General features: G+C 45.9%; 1 protein-coding gene across 1 annotated transcript in view; it reads left to right on the top strand.

Moving 5' to 3' along the window:
• LOC130127923 (sodium-dependent neutral amino acid transporter B(0)AT2-like) overlaps nt 1-9,914 on the top strand; it is a 31,250-nt gene extending 21,336 nt beyond the window's left edge. Inside the window, 3 exon segments of the mRNA XM_056297638.1 lie at nt 7,302-7,499; nt 8,240-8,389; nt 9,664-9,914. Of these exon segments, the coding sequence (XP_056153613.1) occupies nt 7,302-7,499; nt 8,240-8,389; nt 9,664-9,914 (599 nt within the window).
• The last annotated feature ends 7,085 nt before the right edge of the window (nt 9,915-16,999 follow it).

The following is a 16,999-nucleotide window of genomic DNA, read 5'->3' as shown; positions in this document are numbered from 1 at the left end:
GAGAGTGTTTGTTTTGTTTTTGTTTTGGACACGAATGAATCCTCTCTTGTGATGAATGTAGAGAAAACATGTTTGTTTTTTTATCTCTACACGCCGTACTGTGCGATATTGTGTGAGTATAATACTAGATGTACAATTCTCTCTTAATGCAGCTCACGGTGAAACGCCATATGCAGCATGTAAATACAAATGACTCATATTCCACATGTCTAGTTGTCAGTCTAAAGTAAGACTGCATGTGCATTCATTTTTATTTTTAATGGTGTTTTGTGTGTTTTGTGTTTCCACGTGTGGGTCTGTTGAGTTCCTCGGTCGTGCAGTTGGTTTAGACGTTGTAGTTTTCCTGAATGTAAAACACGTTCAGTGCAGAGGAGACGCTTGGGGACAGAGAACTACAACCCCCAGGGTTCACGTGGCCGTCGGACAGCCTCAGTAAACTTGTTCGTGCTCCTCCTGCTTTGAAGTGGCCGCTGGCAGAGGTTGTTGTTTGTTGCTGTCCCTCAAAGGCCGGCTGTAACTTGGGGTCAAAGTTCGGTCCAACAAAGAAAGGCAAGAAGAAGAAGACATTTAAGAGGCAGTTAGCATCAGTGAGGGAAGATGGGTGTCAGGCTGACTTACCCAAATCAAAAGTTTTACCTTGAAGATCCTATTTTAAAGCGGGGTGGGGAGGACCGTTTTCTCATGGATTGATTTACTTTGTGCCACTTGAAACCTCCTCAGTGTCTCCATATTAAACTGAAGCAATTTCAAATTCAAGTGTGGTCACTGTGCCTCGCGAGATACGCCTGTTTGAATGTCTCCATCAGACCCTTCACATGCACCACACACATACACATACACATACATCTCCAATCTTCTGACACTGGTAACACACAGGTCAAAGTGAGCGACACGGTGGCCCAGTGTTCAGCACTGTTGCCTCACAGCAAGAAGGTCCTGGGTTCGAACCCCGGGCCGTCCCAGGCCCTTTCTGTGTGGAGTTTGCATGTTCTCTCCGTGTCTGCGTGGGTTTCCTCCGGGTGCTCGGGTTTCCTCCCACCATCAGGAAGACATGCATGTTAGGGTTCATACTCCTGTCTGTGCCCCTGAGCAAGGCAATGGAAAGGAGAACTGGAGTTGGCCCCCGGGTGCTGCAGCTGCTCCTGTACAATAGGACGGGTTAAATGCAGAGGGTGAATTTCTCCACGGGGATTAATTAAAGTACAGCTCATCTACTTTAAAACCCACTGAGGCAAATTTGTGATAATGAGCTGTACAAATAAAACTGACTTGACTGTGAGGCAGATTTTAAACATTACTGATTTAGTAACTGGCTGCTTGTACAGACACGTGACTAAATAATGGGATGAACTGGAGTTGCCTTGTTGCAGAATGTACATTCAAGCCACAGGCCCATTATGATACAGAGCTTATTATAATGTTATAATTCAGCCTCCATGGAAAACACTGGTGCAGGATTTGGTTCCCCCTCAGTAAAGCCACGCAGCGTTTTATTCAGATTTTGGGCAGAGCGATGCTTTTCGAATCCGACGAGACCGAAGCCGAGCAGCTTTTTGAATGTTTCATCCTGTTTATTTCTCGTTAAGCTGCTGAATGTGTCCCTTTTATTCGTAACGGTTATTTGTTTTGCTTTCTTGGTGGGCCTATTAGAAATCACGTTCGACGTGTTTCAAAAATATTTTCCTAGGTTTATTCGGTTTTCTTCCTTCGTGGGGTATTTTCTGACATCGCCCCTGATCTATATTCATAAGATTAGACAGACTAACTGGGAGTCGCCCAGTTCATACACATGTAAAAAAAGCACCATGCACCTTTAAATGCAATGCAATGCGTGTGCCCTGGCTCTCTCCGCCCTTATAAGGAAACAACAAAAACGATAAATAATAAATCAGAAATCCAAAAATTAAATCACTGAAGTGAAGTGAGGTGCATGCTGTTTGTTATTCTGACCACCTGGGAGTAAAAACTGTCTTGGAGGAGGCTGCTCGGGGAGCTCAGATGCTCTGTAAGAGTTGTTCTGAGGGAAGGAGGAGAACGGACCATGTGCTGGGTGGATGCTGTCCTCCGTCGTACTATATAGGGCCTTCTTTCTGCAACAGGTGGTGCACATGTCCTGACGCTGTGGCGGTGCTGTTCCTATGATGTTTGAAGCCATTTTTACTACCCTTCTCAGCTGTCTTGACGCACGCTCAATAAATCCAGGTAAGGAAATCCCAGACAGGTGAAGCCGGACGGCACAGCACAGGAGCGCTAAGGCGTCAGGCCAGGACTCCACAGTCTACACCATCTACAGGCCAGGACTCCACAGTCTACACCATCTACAGGCCAGGACTCCACAGTCTACACCATCTACAGGCCAGGACTCCACAGTCTACACCATCTACAGGCCAGGACTCCACAGTCTACACCATCTACAGGCCAGGACTCCACAGTCTACACCATCTACAGGCCAGGGGCCACTCTTTCAAGGACGAGGATGTGCACACGGAGTCAAAGAGGCCATCGATGTGGAGAGGGAACGACCATCCCTGAACCGAGGGGTCTAAGAGTACATCTGTCACCATCTTACAGTCCTGTGATTGCAACTATTCCCCAATCTTCTGTGAATAGTACACATGGCCGTTGTAACGCTAGTTAACGCTCACGGTAATTTGCATATGAACCCCGTCGTTATGCCACTGTATTGTTTATAAGGGTGGGGGCACCTGCAGCCAGTTGAGACTGAAGAGGTCACTCAGATGAGCGATGAAACGTGTATCTGTCCATAAACGTTGTGTCCAGATGAACTGATTCGCCTTTCCCTGACTTCCTTCTCAGCTGTTTGTGGTCCTGTTCAGTCAGCTTGCCAAACCACACCAGTATGCTTCCAGTAAGGGGGCTCTCTGTGGTAGTCTGATAGAAACGGACCAGGGTTGTTGTGGACATTCTGAATTTTTTCAAGACATCTCAGAAAGTATAATCTCTGCTGTCTGTGCCTTCTTAATGACACAACTGGTGTTTAGAGACCAGGAGAGGGAGTCTGAGATCTGAACGCCCAAAAATCTGAAGTTCTTCACAATTTCAACAGGGACGCCGTTGATGTAAACTGGTGTCTGAACCATTCTGGACTTCCTAAAATCAACAGTTATCTCCTTTGTTTTCTCAGCATTTAGGGAGAGGTTGGTATCGACACCATATGGATCGGTCCTTCCCCTGTCTTCTCCGTGGATTGTCACCTTGTGGTGGAGAAGCTTGCGTGGTCCTGAGATCCCGAGAGCAATGCCGCCTGGAACTATGCCTCTCGTAGGGTCACCCATGGCGGTGAGGTCAAGGGGGAGGTCCTTGACAAACAGCTATCCAACTAAGACCTCAACGGTGGAACAGGCAGAGGATGATGGCTGACTTTAGGGAAGCATCACAACAGCTGGGAAGGCAGATGAAGGCTGCAGCAGAGATGGGCCCCCAGTCGTCTTGGACTCCATGCCACTGGATCCTGACCCAGATCTGTCGAGGACCGTGTGGTGGCTGTCTGTGCACCAGTCTCCCCACATAAAAAAAAAGAGTCACACACAGGCGTCCTCCATAAAGGGAATCCACCCTAACATCCAGAATTAAGTCCTATGGCGACCGGCAAATGGCGACGGGCAGGATTGTGAGATCTGGAAGCCTCTAGTCGCTGGGCTCTTGGAACGAGGTAGAAACAGCCCTTCGGTAGCTGCACCCAAGACTTGAGATGCTCTCTTTAGGATCCACTCTGCTGAGCCCACCTGGGGAAGGGGCTAGAAAAGGTGCCCTGAAAATAGCCTGCCTCAAACCTCCTGACTGGATGATCGCATCCAGAGGGATCACCACATGTGGGAAAAAAGAAATGGAACTCCACTGGGCCGCAGAGAAAAAGGCTCAACCACCACCACTTTCCCCTGTCCACACCGCACCAAAGTATGTGGATCACGGATCAGCCTCTACAGCCATCTGAAGACCCACAAGTAGACAACCCAGCGGAGAGGACAGTCATACTCACTTCGAGTGACTGCCGATGATGATGAGGTCCTTCACCTTCTTCCTATAGGCATCTTAACTGTTGTCATTTATCAGTCCAATTATTGTGGTGTGTTGTATGAATGTCACTCGGCCGTTATGATATGTGGCGACACAGTCATGTGGGAGCGGACTGTGGAGTAAGGGCCGAAGGCAACAAGCCTGCGGTGCTCCTGGGTTGGAGCTATGGGCTTCAGCTGCTCCTGGGATGCTGTACGGGACAAGATCAGGTAAGAAACCTGTTTTCTGAGAGGACTGGATGGTGGTAGATTCAACAGAAGCCAGAATAAAAGGCAGAACGAACCGGGTTGTTTTGGGGAGGCATAGATAAATGTTTTTTTTTATAGCGAAACATTCTTAATGTCAACTCTCCATCGAACAACCGAGGAGACGGATGAATCAGTTGAAGACTTCCTTTGGCCTTCCTGAAATATTTGGGAATGTCAGGTGGTTGTGGTGAATAACTATACGACTGCCATGTAATCATTTTCCTGCAGCACATTTTTCCTCCAGCTTCTCTGTTGTTTGTCCATCCAGGTAAAACCTGCTGACGATCCGGACCGTCCAGCTGTCCGGCCCGGTTCACAGAAGACAAATCTCTGTGTTTAAACCTGCCTTGGTTTAAGCACAGTACATTTCCTCGGGCATCTTCTTGTCTGTGGACACAGCCGGCAATAAGATGTCTCTTTGGAAACTCTGGTGTCCGGGGAGTGTGGTTGTCGTGGAGACGGTCCCACACGGACACCTGGTGGGAGGGGCTAATTAGAAAGGGACAGCTAATGAACGAACACACCTGGCAGAGAGAGCCGAGACACACAACCACCGACAGCAGGTAAACACAGGTGACAAGATTTATATCAAAACTAGAGGCTTTCTTTTGACTGACGATGCTATTGTGCGTGTGTGTGTAGAGCCGCCTGTAAACCAATCAAAACAGTGTTAAATCATTTAAAGATATGCGCTTTCTATGGCTGAAAATGTGTGTGAAATATTGGCTTAAGAGTCGCAAAGTGAGATGGCTTATTACGGGAAGCCATGCCTGCCCCTACCTGGCCCTGCTGTGGTAACCGGGGGGGAGGGGGGGAGTTGTTGTATATCTCCAAAACTAATTAGGATTGTTTGTATAAACCCATGGTAAAAACACAGATGATGGATTTGAATGAATTAATGATTCATGCTTATGACTCTGATAAAGACCTCACGCAAATAACATATCTGTCTATATTATAGCAGAATTGACAATTCTATGGATGCCGCCATTAAAACCTTTTTTTAACCACTCAGAGAACTGTGTAACCGCAGAGGAAGAGGTTGGCAAAGAAGAAGTGGGATAGTCAGAGAGATGAAGAAAGTAGACAGGAGTACAAGGAGATGGAGCGTAAAGCAAAGAGAGAGAAGGCAAAGGAAAGGGCGTTATGGTGAGTTGTATGAGAGGTCAGTCACTAAGGAAGGAGAAAAGGACTTGCACCGATTGGCTAGACAGAGAGACCGAGCTGGGAAGGATGTGCAGCAGGTAAGGGCGATCAAGGATAATGATGGAAATGTGCTGACAAATGGAAGAGAGTGATCTGACAAGAGAGGAGAGTGTGCTGAGAAGGTGGGAGGAATACTTTGAGGGGCTGATGAATGAAGAAAATGAGAGAGAGAGAAGGTTGGATGATGTGGGGATAGTGAATCAGGAAGGGCAGTGGATTAGCAAGGAGGAAGTGAGGGCAGCTATGAAGAGGATGAAGAGTGGAAAGGCAGTTGGTCCTGATGACATACCTGTGGAGGCATGGAGATGTTTAGGAGAGATGGCAGTGGAGTTTTTAACTAGATTGTTTAACACAAGCTTGGAAAGTGAGAGGATGCTGAGGAGTGGAGAAGAAGCATACTGGTACCGACTTTCAAGAATAAGGGCGATGTGGGGAACTGTAGCAACTACAGAGGTATAAAGTTGATCAGCCACCGCATGAAGATTTGGGAAAGAGTGATAGAAGCTAGGTTAAGAGGAGAGGTGATGATCAGCGAGCAGCAGTATGGGTTCATGCCACGACAGAGCACCACAGATGTGATGTTTGCTTTGAGAATGTTGATGGAGAAGTATAGAGAAGGTCAGAAGGAGTTACACTGTGTCTTTGTAGATTTAGAGAAAGCTTATGACAGGGTAATGAGAGAGGAGGTTTGGTATTGTGTGAGGAAGTAGGGAGTCGCAGAGAAGTATGTAGGAGTGGTGCAGGATATGTATGAGGGAAGTGTGACAATGGTGTGGTGCATTGGAAAGACAGATGGGTTCAAGGTGGAGGTTGGATTACATCAAGGAATCGGCTCTGAGCCCTTTCTTGTTTGCAATGGTGATGGACAGGTTGACGGATGACATCAGGCAGAAGTCTCCGTGGACTATGATGTTTGCGGATGACATTGTGATGTGTAGCGAGAGTAGGGTGCAGGTTGAGGAGAGCCTGGACAGGTGGAGGTATGCACTGGAGAGAAGAGGAATGAAAGTAGTAGGAGCAAGACAGAATACATATGCATGAATGAGAGGGAGGACAGTGGAATGGTGAGGAGGCAAGGAGTAGAGGTGACGAAGGTGTATGAGTTTACATACTTGGGGTCAACTGTCCAAAGTAATGGGGAGTGCAGAAGAGAGGTGAAGAAGAGAGTGCAGGCAGGGTGGAGTGGGTGGAGAAGAGTTTCAGGAGTGATTTGTGACAGAAGGGTACCAGCAAGAGTTAAAGGGAAGGTTTACATGATGGTTGTGAGACCAGCTATGTTATATGGTTTGGAGACAGTGGCACTGATGAAAAGACAGGAGGCGGAGCTGGAGGGGGCAGAGTTGAAGATGCTAAGATTTTCATTCATTTCATTGTCACGTTCTTCCATCTCCTCTACGGATGCTGATTTAAGTTTGTGTGTTTTGCCAGCATCATCATCAGTTTTTGTGATGATGTCACAAAGTACAAGCGTGCGGGTGGGCAACATTGGAGGTTTTGCACCATCCGATAAAATCGCATCTCTCCCTATGTTTTATCCCGCCCTAATATCCTGTTTCGCTTGGAAATACGTCCCATTACGGAAGCAAGATGTGCTCTGCGTGCCCTTTCCCCTTGTAACTGCAGGAAGCATAGGACGTGGTAGTGGAACAGCAGTTCAAATTTACCCACAATTTAATCATAAATGGTTAAACATGCCTGAAATTTTTCTTAGACGCACTTAATATTATCAGTTACTAACTTGAACGTATTCCTTTTTACATGTACTATCCCTTAAAGTGAGCCAGCTGTTGTCCCTCGGTCTACCAGCAGGTGAAGCTCAGATGGCTTTGGTGGTGGCCTTGTGCTTGTTGCTGGTTCTCTCACTGAGCCGGTCCCAGAATGCCTTGCAGTCTGAACAGGAGACCAACGCCCACGCAGGCCTGGCAGCTCCACCCGCTCCATCTTCACCAAACATCAGAGAGCTGCTCAGTAAGGAGGATGCCAGTCACCTCAGTGCAAAACAAACATGTAGGTCGCACTAAAACCAGAACACCGTTGACTCACACTGGAGCTGCTCCACACAGGCCAAACTGTATTTCCAAATGTGGAAAGTTGAACTGGGGACATGTCCGGTGTCTCTCTGGCCTCCACCCTGTGCATGCTGGGATAGGTCCCAGCATGCACAGTCCCACAAGACTTAAGAGACTGAATTAATTCATTCTGTTTCTGGTTGTAATAGCAGCTCTTTTGGTGGGGTTTTCTGGGATTTCACTCATTTTCTGAAGGGGTTTCACTGTGCGTGATTGTTTGACCTCCATCATACTGACCAGATTTGTCAGTGAAATCCATTATCGGAGTTCCTTGCATCGTGAAAAACCTGGAAATTTATAGACTAGATTTCCAATCATGGAAAACCCTGGAAAATTATAAATTTAATGAAATGTCACGGAATTATTATTGAAGTCACGGAGAAGTGTTAAGCTGGGTTTTGAAAGGGTATTTTTACCCACTGACATGGTGTATTTTTGGCCATATTGTTTCTGCTGAGATGTGACGTCAGTGTGTGAAGTTTGGGCGGTTTGTTCAGTGGGCTGCTAAAAGTCCCACAGTCCATCTAGAGACTGATGAGACGTAACACCGACAGTAAATCCTGAATAACACGACCTGCCATGACAAACCGCTGTCATGTACATCCAAAAAGTCCTGGAAAATGGTTTCCTAATAATCATTGCTTTGGTGTGTGTGTGTGTGTGTGTGTCTCCATGCAGATGCTCATGTACCCAAGGACAATGCCAAGGTGGGTCTATTTGTCCTCGCGGCACTGGGAACAATAGTTTTGATGGCCGCGGTCTACTGTGTTTACAACAAATTCTACACTAAACACCAGTACCTCCACGCCCAGCTCCACGACGATGCAGGTAACCTCATCCACACCGGGTCAGAACAAATCAATGCACATCTGCAAATCAATACACATCTGGAACAGATCAATGCACATCTGCAAATCAATACACATCTGGAACAGATCAATGCACACGTGGAACAGATCAATGCACATCTGGGATTCTGTCTAATGAAATGTCAAGTTCGCTGGTGGACTTTCTGATTTTGGCTTCTGATTTAACACCACCACATCAGGGGTTAGGATATATTTCAAAGCTGAATTCCACCAAAATTGAAATTAAAAGTTAGTTTTTAATTTATTTTATCAAGTCGAGTATCAAGTTTGGATGCTGTCAGTTTAGGAAAGCCCAAGCTAATGACATCCAATTATTGCCTTTTGGATGTTGTTGGAACGAAAGTGTGACGGGCCTTCATCTTCATACTGGACATGTAAAAATAGGGGGAAAGGCAATGTTTGAAACTTGATGACTTTTGATATATACATATATATTTTTGACCATCTTAGCCGATGACATGTGAAGATCAGAACAAGTTTATTTATAGCATTTTTTTTCACAAGCAACATTTACAAAGCAGTTTTACAAATCAAAGAACACAAACAAGCAGTGGCTCATATCGCACATCTGAAAGAAACACAACAATGATCAGTTCTCGCTGATGGACGACTCGAACTTTACATTTCAGAGGAATTAGCTTCAAAGAATTCACGACTTTAGACCACAGACATTTATTTATTTATTTTTGTGGAGCCCCCCCCCCCTTTTTTTTTTTCTCCCCAATTGTACCCGGCAAATTACCCCACTCTTCTGAGCCGCCCCGGTCGCTGCTCCTCCCCCTCTGCCAATCCGGGGAGGGCTGCAGACTACCACATGCCTCCTCCGATACATGAGGGGTCGCCAGCCGCTTCTTTTCACCTGACAGTGAGGAGTTTCACCAGGGGGATGTAGCGCGTGGGAGGATCATGCTATTCCCCCCAGTTCCCCCTCCCCCACAAACAGGCGCCCCGATTAACCAGAGGAGGCGCTAGTGCAGCGATCAGGACACATACCCACATCCGACTTCCCACCCGCAGACACGACCAATTGTGTCTGTAGGGACGCTCGACCAAGCCGGAGGCAACACGGGGATTCGATCCGGCGATCCCAGTGTTGGTAGGCAATAGAATAGACCACTATGCCACCCCGGACACCGACCACAGACATTTTGAGGAATCCTGTGTCTTTCGCTTTTTTTTACATTTACTCTGACTGTGCTTTGGATCTCTCTCTCCCTCTCTCTCGCTAACCAGAGTTGACCCTGGACTCCACGGGCTCTCCTCCCATCTTCCTCCGCAGCTCTGTCAGCTCCATGGGCAGCCTCGATGGGGGGGTTCGCCAGGGGGGTTATGGGTCTCTCTCAGACACGCCATCCGTCATATCGGTGCCTCCCCTGTCCCCCATGTTTCCCCCTCCCACTGTGGTCCCCTTCCCCCCCATTTTCCTCTCCTCACAGTCCCTCAGCACCATATCAGCCCGGGACCTGGAGAAGAGCTTTATCTGAGGAGCCCTGGTGGGATGAGTGTGTGTAGTGCTGCCCTCTACAGTTCAACCATGTGAATAGCAACAACAAATCAAATGAGACAAAAAACAAACAATGCAAACAACAAAAAAAACAATCGAAAGATAGGCACTATAACAAAAAAAACACATCCAGTTCAATATTTGTTAGAGAAATGAGGGCAACTTTTACTTTATATTTGAATTCGCGCGTCGAAAATGTCTCACATTTTAAGGTTAAATAGGGTTACATAACATTTTCCGTTTGTATGGAGAAGTGGATGGCGGGGCACAAGTAGAGACGGTAATCTTTCAGAGGATTTTTTTTTTTAGTAAAAAGTGAAAAATGTGAACACAAACATTGTGATATTTCCATGTGTTTGTCTGCAGGTTGGTCATACTGCAACGGTGCGCCTGCTCACTGTTGCACAGTTTGCACATTGCACACAACACTTTTAAAACTGGTAGGAGAGCTCTGAATAACACATGCTGGTGTTTTCTGTTTTTTTAATTATTATTTTTCTGGACAATTTTCTTCTTTTAGTACAGAAAGTGACGGAGACACGTGTGGTAAATATCCCTGTATGGATTTGTACTGAGAGCTGATTCGCCAGAAGGCATTTTTCTGGTGATTTTTCCCCCCATTCATTTATATTTAGTTTTGACACACATACCATGTTGGCTATAAGGACTAAGTGTCATTAGTATCATCTGTCCCCTGCTATGTTTGTTTGTCTGCACAGCTACAATGAAACTAGATCGGATGTGAACATTATCCATCATCACACTTTGTCCGTGTAACTTTCACTCACTTGTGCTAGATTTTCCACTTCACCGACATAATAAACCCATCGACGGCAGGTTGCTGTTTTGTTTCTCATTTTGCTACAAAAACAACAACACGTTGCTGTTACCTTCTTTCATGGGGGCAGATAAACTAAGGTAAGGACAGACAAACTAAGGTAAGGACAGACAAACTAAGGTAAGGACAGACAAACTAAGGTAAGGACAGACAGAGGGAAATAACTAGCAGGTCTGCGGCCTCGTGCGCCAACCGCTGACGCACGAGGCCCCACTGTAGCGTCAGGTTTGCACGTGCAGGGCTGTTCAGCAGTAGATATCAATGGTGCAGCGTTCCAGTTAAAAATAAAATTTAAAAAAAATCGCCAGAATAAAATGTTTGACACTTTACGTCTCTGCAAACCACTGAATCTCGCCGCCTCTCAACCGAAAATACTGTATAGGCAATGCTGGCGGAGCCTGCGTTCACGTCACCGGACTGACAAGTTTCTGCGAAAATAAGGGGGGAAAATGGCTGCCATTCATTTTATTCTTGGTGGAAAATGCAATATTTAAGATAAATTCGGCATTATAATGCGTTAAAGGGCTACCTCCAGCGTCATAGTTTGAAGTGTAATAAGGCCACTGACCAAATCTGACGAGTTGGGAACCAGCAACACGTCATCATTTCACCTCATGTACTTGCGCACATGAAGTGAAACGAAACACCGCCCCCCCTCCAGCCCACAGCAGTGCAACATACAGACAAAAACACATTCAAGTGCTACAAGAGCACACATATTCAAACTAACACATATATACAAACCAACAAAAAAAAATCACTGTCCAAGGGAACAAACGCCAACCAGGATGACTGTCGGAACCGCCGGTCTGCACTGGCTAGCAGTTAGCCTAGTCTGCCCCGATTACGCGTCCTGTCAGACCGCCCTCCGTGTCTCCTCCTCGGGCGCAGCTCCAGGCAGGGGCCGTAGTCCCTGTGGCAACCGGACGAAGCAGACCAAGCCCTCCCGCTCCCAGCCGATCCAGCGTCAGCTCCCCCAGCCAGACACCACGGACACGCCTCCCCGCACTCCACACGACGACATCAAAAACACCAGTCAACGCCAGGTGAGGCCGCCGCCAGACCGCCCTCGGTGTTATCGGAACTGCCGGTCTGCGTGGGTTAGCAGTTAGCTTAGCCTGCCCTGCTTCCGGTGTTACTTCCTCGGGCCCGGAGCTACACCCTGGGCCCACAGTGCAGCAGATCCAGCGCCAGCTCTCCCAGCCCACAAACGAAGACAAAAATTTAGACGCAGACTTGGACAAAGACACTGCACCTACGGAACTGGGTGAGGCCGCTGCGAACGTGAATTCGCGCCGCCATCTTCCCCACACCGGAAGCGGAAGTGGATGAGTACATGTTGTAAATTCGTATTGAAATTATGTCTGGCAGAGTACAAACATTCTTTACTTTTTCTTTTGACTGAACCGTTTTCCTCAGCGGATCTCTTGCTGTCCCAATCCTGCCTCATGATAACCTTAACGAACCGTGTTGTTCTCAGATCAGCATTCAGATCTCATACAGATACACGAGACCTTCGCAGCTATAGGCTCGGAGCTTGGTTCCAGATATGTCATTAAATTATGTCTCCGCGTCCTCTTGATTATGCGACCATATAAACTGCAAACTGAAGTTGTATTTTAAGGAATTTAATCGAAATTTAATGAAAAGTGAGTACTCCCCACCCAAAACAAAAAAAACACCCTATTCAAAACTTTCTGCAGGCGCCACTGCAGAATATCCCTATCAAACGTTCAGTAGCGCAATCGACTCGACGAATTAAGCAGTCGTTATAATTGCAGAGCTGTCTGCAGAACGCATGCATGCATGCATGCATGCACCGCCACAGCAGCTCCTCCTCCCGTTTCACACATTGATCCCGTTGCGGGAGACTCTGATGTGACTTTTGTTTACTCCCAAATGTCTCCATTCCGTCTGTGTGTGGTACAGGAATAGGCACAACCTGAATAGCGCCCGTTTAAAGCTGCTGGACTGCAGCGAAGGAAGTGACACGACAATATAAATCACTCCACTCACCTGGAGGAGATTAAGCCGCAGGGTGGTAATCTGGTCTCAGAGACGCTTTGTACCATCATGTATTCAGTCGGAAGTTGTCTGCAGCAACGCACCTTATAACCTTTAGGCAGGTTCAAGACTTTAAACGAAGTTATCTTGGAGTGTTTCATCTTTTTTTCATGGTTCTGGTTTTGCTCCGTATTTCGTTGATATTATGTAGAAGAGAACCGCGACTTTATTCCCCCCCCCCCCTACAGATCGACGCCGGTGTTCATCGCTTGGAGAAGAATCGTTTGCAGAAGTTTGCTTCTAGACTCTACCAAGTGTTTTCCTTTTTACGTGTATGGAAAAAAGCACATTGTCTGTGAGGTAGATCGGGTTTTATGTGCGCGTGAGGAGCATTTATTATTACGGGCGGACGGGTTGAGGACGGAGGCTGCGCGCGCTCAGGCGGGAGCGCGCACGGACTGTAAATCGTTGGGAGTCTGGAGTCGTGAAGGATGGAGGTCCGGCCGGACAGGTTCAAGATTGTGGCAGCCAGGACTCTGGGAAAAATATATGGGTATGTAAAAACTCTCAAGGGTTTATCATGTCAGCCCGGGTTTCAAAGCTGCTTTGTACCAATGAAAAGAAAGAAACTCGGTCCGACAGGAAACTTTGCTCTCTGCCATCAGTTTGCGCTCGAAGCTTTGATGTGATTAGACCACTGTGTAGCAATGTACTACTATTACTCGATACAGCACCACTATCATTAGATTACTATGTAGCAAATATATTGCTATTGCTCTATATATTACTACTACCATTAGATTACTATGTAGCAAATATATTGCTATTGCTCTATATATTACTACTATCATTAGATTACTGTATAGCAAATGTGCTACTATTAATAACAATAATAATAAATTAAACGTATATAGCGCTTTCTAACACTTAAAGTCATTACTCGACAAAGCACTACTATCATTAGATTACTATGTAACAAACGTACTACTATTACTCTGTATAGCACTACTATCATTAGATTACTATGTAACAAACGTACTGCTATTACTCTATATAGCACTACTATCATTAGATTACTATGTAACAAACGTACTGCTATTACTCGATATAGCACTACTATAATTAGATTACTATGTAGCAAATGTACTACTATTACTCTGTATAGCACTACTATCATTTAATTCCTATGTAGCAAATGTTCTACTATTGCTTTATATAGACTTACTATCATTAGATTACTATGTATCAAATGTATTGCTATTACTCTATATAGCACTACTATCATTAGATTACTACGTACCAAACGTACTGCTATTACTCTGTGTAGCACAACTATCATTTGATTACTATGTAGCTAGCAAATATATGGCACTACTACTATCACATAATTACCATGTAGCTAATGCTCTTATACTTCATATAGTACTGCTATGATCGCTACTTAGCAAATGTACTACTACTACTACTACATATAGTGCTATTATGTAGCAAATGTACTGCTATACCACCACTTGTTATAGTACTCCTAGTACATGATATTATTACTACCTAGCGGAAATACTTCAGTTTATTTGCTAATTGCTGACTCTGGATGAAAATTTCTGCTGAAGGAATAAACGTAAATGTACCATCTCATACTTAGAAGAGGATTTTGCTGTAGGAGAAAGCAGAAACATTCTGTTAAAGAGCAGAAATGGATCAGGTCCCGCGATGGGATGACCTGCCATCACATCTGTCTTTGATTATAAGCTGCCAAAGTTAGCACTTCGCTGGACTGAGAGATAAAACTTGACATCAAGTCACCAGTCCTCTCTGTGGATGCAATGAAGAGATAGATAGATAGAAAAGTAACCCGCTTTGTTGCCAAAAAGCAAATTGAGCACTTAGACTTCATCATGGGTGGATTACTGAATGGGGCTACCGGGCCCAGGGGCCCCTAAGCCAGACCCTCTGCATGAAGTCACTGATATTATCTTTGCATTTCTTGTGGCTTAGTCATTCATGTCAGTCACAGAGCCCCAGAAGTCCTACTGAAAAACGAAAGGAAACTGCAGGTGAATGTAGTATGTCTTAGTTGATATGCTGTTGGCGTTAATTGTGTGTATGTGCGCTGCAAATCCTGTTGAGGTTCAGGTGAATTTAGTTATTGTGCTGCTGGCTGCGAGTCAGTGAGCCAGCCCTGCTGGGGCTGGGGGAGGCCCAGGGGCCCAGGGGCCCATTTTCTCATAATCCGCCCATGGGCTTCATATTTTTTATGGAAGTGAAGGTGGTTTTTACTCGTTGCTAACTCTTTAGCAGTGTTGTCTCTTTGTCAAAGAGAGCCTGCAGTTGGTTCTCAGCAGTCCCATGGTCGTCTTGGATTCTGAAATGCACAGATTTCATCTGAACAGGCTGTCGATGGGGAAGACTGAGATACAGGTCTGGCTTACGTGGAAACGCCTCCGCTGAAATTCCCTCAAAAGTCCCAGAGGTGACGTGCGTGTGGAAGGGCCTAGACTAAATCGGGCCGATGAGCTTATTCTCAGCCCACGTCGTGTTGTTTTCTCGTTCAGCTGCGAGGCTTTTGCACCCGGGGTGGTTTTGGTAAACCTCCAATTATCTCAGATGTTTCGACTTTTTCAATATTAAAAAGAAAAGAAAAAGACCAGAAGTAGCAACGGAATTTACATTTGATTTCTTTTGTGATGCTGTTCAAAGGCCGCAAGACCATAACATAACCTCATGGGACGTCAGAACACTCCAGAACCTTTTTCCCCCAGAAATGTTATAAATCTTTGGAGGTATAGTGACAGTATGAGGATAAAAAAAAAAAATCTCATGAGATTTAAGTTGTTTAATATGGAGATTCACTGCAAAGATGAGCGACCAATCGTTCTAATTAAGACAAAATATGAATTGTTTAAAAAAACGTGCGTGTATTTGTGACTATCTCAGGACAATAATGTGTGTGGACTCCCTTTCTCTTCTCTCGGGATTTAAGTGGCGTCTCAACACGTAAATCCTCTCCAGAAATAGCCCTCTCCTTCTCCAAGCTGTCGGCCCACGTAAATCCGTGTGCACCTTGACCACCCCCCTTCCTCACCTCCTCATGCAAGTAAGCCTATCTATCTATCTATCTATCTATCTATCTATCTATCTATCTATCTATCTATTTATCTGTCTGTCTGTCTGTCTGTCTGTCTGTCCGTCTGTCTGTCAATCTAGCTGTCTGTCTGTCTGTCTATCTATCAATCTAGCTGTCTGTCTGTCTGTCTATCTATCAATCTAGCTGTCTGTCTGTCTGTCTATCAATCTAGCTGTCTGTCTGTCTGTCTATCTATCAATCTAGCTGTCTGTCTGTCTGTCTATCTATCAATCTAGCTGTCTGTCTGTCTGTCTATCTATCAATCTAGCTGTCTGTCTGTCTGTCTGTCTGTCTGTCAGTGTGTCTCCACGTTTCCTGGTCGATGACTTGTCATCACGTACCTTCCCCCCATGCATGTATTTAGTCCCGGGATTACACTACCGGGTCGGTACAACTTCATTTCCTCTGGGCACGTGCTCTCAGGCTCTCAGGTGTCCCCCTGACGCCGTCTGTGTGTGTGTCTGTGTGTGTGTGTGTGCGTGTGCGTGCGTGTGTGTGTGTGTGTGGTGCATGATGCGTGCGGTGATTCAGTTCGGTCTTATTCCGTTGCACGCACCTTCTCTCCGGTCTTCTGTATGCTGTGAAACGGCCTCCCTGTCTCTCAGGGAGACGACTCTCTCTGGACTTTTATACAACGGACTGATCATGCTGCTCTCCTCCGTCAGACCTCCGCCTGACTCCGTCCCGTTTGCCTGGTGTGATATCCCAGGGATCCGGATTCCGTTCTAGTGTAGCAGTCCTTTATTCCCACTGTAGAGATCACGCTGAATAAGAAGTACATTTACACTATGCACTTTTCCACATTGTCTTAAACTTATTTTAATTGAGTCCATGTTTCGAAATCGGTGATTTAAATCTTCATGGGTGTGGCCGGGGGGGGGTACTGTAAAAAAAGAAAAAAGAAAGGCCCAATTAAATGAATCAGGTAGCAGTTATGGTAAGAACAAAATAAGCTTACCGTCACCATGATATGATGCTTTTAGGCCTGAAGTGTCCATTATTTGAGCCTTCCACTGAACTACAAGCTGACCGTATCCATGGCCGCGGTAGGTCATAAGCTCAGAGTCGCTCAGAGTAGGAAGGTCATTGTGATTGACGG

The sequence above is a fragment of the Lampris incognitus genome, chromosome 17 (assembly GCF_029633865.1).
Source record: "Lampris incognitus isolate fLamInc1 chromosome 17, fLamInc1.hap2, whole genome shotgun sequence".
NCBI lineage: Eukaryota > Metazoa > Chordata > Actinopteri > Lampriformes > Lampridae > Lampris > Lampris incognitus.
This window is presented reverse-complemented; position numbering and strand designations above follow the sequence as displayed.